Below are 7,504 nucleotides of genomic sequence, written 5' to 3' on the forward strand. Positions count from 1 at the left end.
AGCATTTTCTATGAATAATTTGTAAGCAATCAAATGAAATTTTCACCATGAAAATAATTTGTTCGGAATCGTAACAAAATTCGCATTCAGAATTTCACTAGAAATCGATTTCATGTCTGAAATAATGTATACAATAACAATTACGGATTAGTTTTTTGAAATTCGACTCCTACGCAGCTAATTTCGTTTTATTTAATAAAAAAATTTACGTCGTGAATGTAAAATACGCAGAAAAATTATCCTTAAAATATTTATAAAAAATCTCGATTGGTTTAGAAACATTTATCGGGCTATTTTACATGAATGTTGCAATTTTTTATTTAAAAAATAACGAAAATAGCTGTTGAGTAGGAGTTGAATTTCAAAAAACTAATTCGTAATTGTTGTTGCACACCTTTTTTTCAAAAATATTGAAGAAAAAAAAGGCTCTGTAGCTGAAAAATTGAAGGCCCTGGACTATTTTCAACATTTTAAAAGTCTGCGAGCAAACGAACAATAAACAATTTTGTTTTCTTTTCTAGACATAATAATCGATTTTCAATGCCTGAGAAATCTCATTCCAATAGCCCGCGACTTTCAAAACTAATAGTACCCCCAGAAAAATGATTGATTTGAATTGAATGAACTTTATTCGAATCAAAGAAATTCTCTATTAGAATCAAGTAAACGATTTATTTGATTCAAATAAAATTTATTTAGTGTAGTCTCCCCTTAAAAATCGCGAAATGTATTCAATTCAATCATCAAATTTGATGATTGAAAATAGCACTTGGATATCCTCGAATAAAATTCTCGCCGCGTCCCACTCCCCTGATCGCCGAGAAAGAAGCTGTCCCCATCCAATATTCTCGAAATTCCAAGCCCATCAACAACCCCCATATCATTACGATATCATCTTATCCCTGACGCTATCAAATTTGTATACACGGTACATCGGTGAATACGGCTTCACTTCTGCATCGTCTCCATCCTCTCCCGGGGGATCGTCTCTGTCGGGTTTTGAGGATCGATATATGCGGCTACTCTGGTACTTCAGTCCATCTGAAAACAATTTATGGAATTAAAAGTCGCCCCCTCCCACCGCCCCGCCGAACGCGAATAAGAAGATAATTCAATTACTTAATGCGCCGGATGTATTATCCTGCCCCGCTGTCTCCTCCCATCGCACAGATTTTTCTCTCCTCGAGCTGCTCTGGGAGTCGTCGCTGGACTCCATCGGGTCCTCGTAGTTCCTCAGAGGAACTGAACCGATGATAATACCCATCCTTATCTTCAGGTTCTTATGGAACATTCGGTAGTACCTGCGACGCGTAGGCATTTTCGTACACGTGAGTGAAGGTGTTTCGTGTGGAATGTCAGAATAATCAAAAAAGTTGAATAGTTCATGTGAGAAATATCCGAGTGTGCTGCATCATTGGGAATTTTTTCATATTTTTGTGGATCTTGGCGTCGAGAAAGAAATTAATGAAGTTTTGGTATTTTTGTAACTTTCTAAAAATTAGTGTAAAAATTAGGGTGCATGTACCGCCCGCCTACGGGAAATGAGTCTTTTTTCCAGCCTCGCACTCTACAAGGAGTCATAAACGGTTAGAATGGGTTCTTCGAGGTGTTTACTCCAAGATGTGAAGAGGACAGATTTTTTATTAACATTAAACATATTTAATTATGTAATTCAATTGCCATCGGCCAGTGAGCGATGGAATCGAACTTTGAGGGTAATACCGCGCGGCATGAGTCCAATACCGCCCACCTTGTTTTGATGACTATTTTGAGCAATGCAGACCAACTGTTATAATTTTTCCTATTTCATCCTTCATTTCCATTCTTTGGCTCCATTTTGAGAAAGATTTCACGTGAATAATAATAAATTATCCTGGATTTACCCGATGTTCCAGTGGCCACCGACTACCCCAAACGATCGAGCTGTCACTCGACCGCCCTCTAGCTGCAGAGTCTAGCAGCCCTATAGAAACCCTGGGCGGCATTACCCACAAACTCTGGGCAGAATTATACCCACAAACGCGGAGGCTGATAAAATAGCCAATAATAACTATGAAGATATTTTTCTGCTATCGGAAAGATCGCAATGGATGTGGAAATGTATAACGAACATATATTTCGTACTCCATTTAATTATGGACCAACTGAAAATTGGAAAAATCTTAAATTTTGAAGTCGAAATATTTTAAGAATTCGATAGGAAATGATTTGGATTTTTTTAACGGTTTCCACAGGAGAAAATTGAAAATTTCTGTTGAAATTACTTGTTATCAAATATCTGCATAGTCATTTGCAACGGTAAAAATAAGGGTCATGAGGGTCAGAATAAGGATTACAAGGGTCAAAATGAGGGTCAATAGGTTCAGAGTAAGGATCATGAGCATCAGAATAAGGGTCACTGGGATCAGATTAAGCATCACAAAGGTCAAATTAAGGGTTATGAGGGTCAGAAACTAAGGGTCAAAGTAAGGGTCTCAATATATCTCTCTATGTTATAAAAATCCAAATCGACTTCTCGTGACGAAAATTTGGGTCACAAGGGCTTGATTAACGGTCCAAATAAGGGTAACAAAGGTCTAAATGAGGGTCGCAAGGATCAGATTAAGGGTCACCAGGGTCAAAAAAGGGTCGCAAGGATCAGATGAAGCGTCACCAGGGTCAAAATAAGGGCCACGAGGGGTTAAATGAGGGTCAGTACAAGGGTCACGAGGTTCATATTAAGGGTCACAAGGATCAGATTAAGGGTTATGAGAATCAAATGGCGTTGGCGAGACAGATCGGGCGTAACCCCCAAGTTATAAATAAATAAAGACCTATAAAAATTCCAAACGTCACATACCACTCATTGATATCCACGCACGCCTCAACTTTGAGTGTGTAACAAATATCAATGAGACTGCAAACTCTTCCCGACGGGGGAATAGCTGGCACGTCGAATTCAGCATCATAATTCTCACAACTGCGTTGCACTGGCTGTTCAATCTCGACAACAATCTCTTTGTGTTTGCGTATATTATCCGCTGAATGATACACCACCACCTGTAATAAACACATAAAAATTCGGAAAAAAAATCAAACAAAAGGGAAAGGACAATTCAGTGGATTTCCGTGCGAGTTTATACGGGGATTCCCCGCTGTATTTGAAACAGGCAAATGGTCGTGTACATCAATTTGTCTCCCTCATTCGATAACTCTTAATTTCCCGGGCTATTTTGTAGGATAATAAAAATGACAAGGTAATGTTCATACCTTTTTGCACAGGATTCGTAGTTTTTTCACGTCAACGTTTGATTCGTTCTTCAAATTGATTTTTAGGGGGACCGTTTGGCCGGGAACGAAGCCACGGACGGGAATGAAGACTGACATGCTCAGGGGTTTTAGGTGGCCAGTGAAGGTCTTTGTGTGGCTCTCGCTCAGTGGTAACTGAAAATTTGACAAGTGGGTAATTGCAAATTTTGGGAGGAGTTTAGGTTTTGGGGTTTTTCAGTTCATTTTGACTCTGCGGTGATGATCAACGAGAGAATTTCCGTGGTAGGAATCGACGATAGAAACAGGGTTCAAGACCTGGACCAAGGCTTGGAAATGCTCAATCAGGGCTGGGGTTCAGCCCTCCTTCAGCCCCAAAATGATAACCTCGTTTCAGGCTTAGTCCATAAGGCTTGAACAAGGCTTGGTGCCAAGGCTTGATGCAAGCCTTGAATTACCAAATTTTAAAGGCACAATCGCGCTTCTTTTAAATAAACCATATTATTGTTTACGGATATTTGTTTAAATAATTTCTCATTACTTCATAATTCTTTTTATGAATTTACAGCAACTTACACGGAGAGAAATATTCAAGAAAAATTACGGAAAATTTCACGTAATCCGCAAGCGAGAATCGTTTTCAGTGAATTTCTATAGGAATATAAGAGAATAAATCTGAAACGTTCAGTAAATTTTCGGGTCTGTCACCGAAACAATACGAAAAGGTCACGTAATTTTTCTGGAAGTTGTAAAATCTAACAGAAACTTCAAGACTTATTATGCCTCAGAACATGAAAATTCTTGGATGTTTACGTGACGATTGACAATTTTTATCGAATTTTACTTCGCTCCCAGATTACGTTTCGAAACGTAATTTTTACGTCTTTTTTCTGGTGATTTTTATTGAATATTTCTCTCCGTGTATAGAAAAGATATAAGCCCCTTGTGTTATTTGTTCCTCCTAAGGAATCGTTTGTTCGTCCTCGATTATCAAACAATTAAACGAAAATTGATTGAGAAATGTTCATACTCCTATCAGGAAATCTACTGCCCTCAGTTATAAACGATAATCAAACAGAAATAAGATGATTCCGATATAAATCTCATTAGTGCGGTGCATTGAACAAGAAAATTATCACTCAATTCAAAAGAAAAACCTCACCGGTGCCAGTGAATGCTGATTCAAATAAAAAACAGGAGCAACAGTGAATGCCAGTGGCTCAGACGATATTCGTGAGTCTTTGGTAATTTCCAGTGTTGACTTAATAGAGTATCTCACTCGGCCGTATCGACCCTCGAAGCTGGACGGCAGTTTTTCTGGAAGATTGAAGCTGAATGAAAATCCATCACTCTTGATTTCTGCATCACCGGACTCGTCTGTGAAATGATTCAAAGTAGTTTTTTATCACGTGAAAACCAACATCTTTTTGAAGAGTTTTATAATGCCAGGGAGGAACTTACTTCTGGTTAAATAAATCTCCTCGCGGAGGTAGATTTCATGGGCGGAAACTTTCTTTCGGAAACCAGTTGATCGGTTTGTGAAATAGACCTGTCCTTCACCCTTACATTCCAATTTCACTCCTGGAAATATAGAGAATGGGGGGAGAGTGTTCATTGGGTCGGCGGATCAATGATAATTTGGCGATAGGATTTCATGTTGAGAGTTAAATAACAATAGTTTCATTATTTTGTTTCATTCTTTCGTTCCATTTATACAAGAATTTTTGGAAGAAATTGGACGCAATCGAGTAAACAAGAATTTTAATTCAATCGAACAAAATAATATAAAGAAGTAATATATGATTTCGTTGGAAAAAAATTGAAATTTCAACAATTTCTAAAATTTGAAATTGGCTAATGAATTTTGATAATTTTAATAATTTATCCATAACAACAGGGATGTAGAGTGCATTCCATGCATTCCTCATGCATTCATGAGGAATGAATGCATTTTTGCTTCCGAATGGAAGCTTTGTAATAATTCAAATTTAATTTTTGGATTTTTGGTGTTATATCCAATGCAATTTTTAAACCTCGTCCGTACGCGTGCAATTGTTCGCTAATGAGTGGGTGGAATTGAATCTTTTTTCCAAATGTAGGTATTGTTGAGCCCTATCGATCGCCAATAGTTAAAATTTAATTCAGTAGCGAAGTGGTAAACCGGTTTCAATCGATTTTGACTATTGACCAGTTTTTAGTGAATATCACGGAATCGCAGGGAGATAGCTAAATTTTTGTCTAAACCTTTTTTGCAGCACTCAATTTGCTCTAGAAAAAAGATCATTACGAAAATTTCATTACCTCCTTTAAATTCGGAGATATTCTTCAAAAACGCAACTAAGAGATAAGTCGACTTAAACTGTTTTACCACTTCGCTACTGAATTCATCGATTAGTTTTCTTAATTTTCGAATTTTTTCGAAAATCGGTTGTCCCACGATAACTAAAAAAAATGTTCTGAATTGATTGAATGATGGGTTAAAAAATTTGCTTGGATGTTCTTTTGACCGGGTTCGAAGATGAAGACGATAGCAATAATCGTTATTTTGATTTATTTGTAAATTTGCAAAATATTTGTATTTTTTGAAAATCAGAATTCCGGGGATATCTTTGAATATCATGCTTCAAATGAATTCAATCATAGTTCAAAATATTTGTTTTAATTCCATTAAGTCGAAGATAAAAGATGATTACGATAGCTATATTGGTTGATTTGATTTTTATGGTGATTGTTGAAAATTTCGAATTTTTCATGAATTTCCCTGAAAGTGAGCTTTCTGATGGTTTCTTCAAATGTGATGTTTCAAATTCATTCACGTATGTATAAATAAAATTTGTCTATTAACATTTTATCGAAGGGCTGAGGGGAGAGATAGAACCGTAAAAAAGACAATCGGTTGTGTAGAAGAAAGGGATAATAAGAATAATGATGATGATAACATTCAACTAAGTTGAAAATCTGACAAAATTAGTTGAAAAGAAATCGTATTCAATTTTATAAAATGAAATAAACAATGAATTATACATGATAGAAGGAAATGATGTGCAAAATTCCATTCGGAAGCGGATTGCTAATTTATTAGCAACAATAACGATATTATATGCAATACAGGAGCAATTTTCCACTTGTTTACAGAAAAAGAACTATAAAGCCATTCGGAAGCATATTTATAATTTATCATTAGAAATATTTATGCTGTATGAAGAGAAAAGCAATTGTCCATTCATTTTTCAAATAAATATTTTTCAAGAATTAAACTCGAGACACTTGAAAAATTCCCAAGTCCAGCTTGCAAATATTTCCCCTATTTTTTAATAGACAAAATATTTCCCCTATTGCTCAATAGGGAATACTAATTCAGCAACGAAGATCGCTTCAACTACCCAGTTATATATCGAACCGAACACATACCCATTCCGCTAATCGGTGAATTCAGTTGGAGTTGAACTTTTCCAGAGATAACTTGACCGGCGTAATAAACGTGCTGAGTTTTATCTAAAATTACTTCGAACAGTTGCAAGCCAATGCTGAAAGAGGCCCCCATCATCATTAACGACAAAAATTAGTGGCATTTTATGTTGAAAAAAGGAGAGAATACTTTACCCTTCTCCGGTGACAGTGTCACAGGCACTTTGATTATCCATTCCGTTTGGCTCCAGTGATTTAAACGTGCAATAGTCAGACACTGTACTGAATATTTGAGTGACTTTGTATCAGACAGATGTTCGACTCTACTTCACGGAGAGATCTTATTCGTGTCTGCTTATGCCGGGGATTTCTTGGATTCTACTTGAGGAGGGACACGCGTTGTTGGTGTGGAACTTTTGTTGACAACATTCCAAAATTCCAGCGCGGTCCAGGGCCGAGCGCATGCGTTCAACCGAATATTCGCCAATACCGGCTGGCGTCACACTGTCGGATGTCGCACAAAGAGAGTTTATGGTCTTTTGCCCTTGAGTTTTCTCGGGGTTGATGATGGTATCGTCGCCCCTTTCTTCGGGGAGATACGCATGACCTCAATAGCCATTCTCGGGAATTCATATGGCGAATCTCGGGGTTATTATAATCTTTTTCCGAGGGCTCGAGGGGGAGGAAAAAGTTATATGTTCCACGTGAGAATATTTGATGGGGTGGACCAGACTTACTTGAGGAAAATTAACCAACTTGACAGAAGGAAATTTCATATCTTTCACAAAAATTAAACTTTTTTCGTGATCATCAGAAATATCCCTAGAAGAATTCCAACTGTTGGTAGGAA

At 37.2% G+C, this 7,504-nt stretch overlaps 1 protein-coding gene across 1 annotated transcript; it reads right to left on the reverse strand.

Annotated features, from left to right (window-relative positions):
* Positions 1-725: 725 nt before the first annotated feature.
* Positions 726-6,931, reverse strand: LOC107044427 (arrestin domain-containing protein 17). The gene is made up of 8 exons (XM_015266298.1): positions 6,850-6,931; positions 6,658-6,773; positions 4,708-4,827; positions 4,409-4,623; positions 3,250-3,423; positions 2,840-3,039; positions 1,129-1,301; positions 726-1,041 (listed from the first exon to the last, which is right to left on the reverse strand). Exons 1-8 carry the CDS (start codon positions 6,888-6,890, stop codon positions 884-886), a joined length of 1,197 nt encoding a protein of 398 aa, XP_015121784.1. The 5' UTR covers positions 6,891-6,931; the 3' UTR covers positions 726-883.
* Between the last annotated feature and the right edge of the window lie 573 nt (positions 6,932-7,504).

Source organism: Diachasma alloeum, unplaced genomic scaffold (genome assembly GCF_001412515.2).
Source record: "Diachasma alloeum isolate Michigan unplaced genomic scaffold, Dall2.0 Dall_scaffold_00180, whole genome shotgun sequence".
Taxonomy (NCBI): domain Eukaryota; kingdom Metazoa; phylum Arthropoda; class Insecta; order Hymenoptera; family Braconidae; genus Diachasma; species Diachasma alloeum.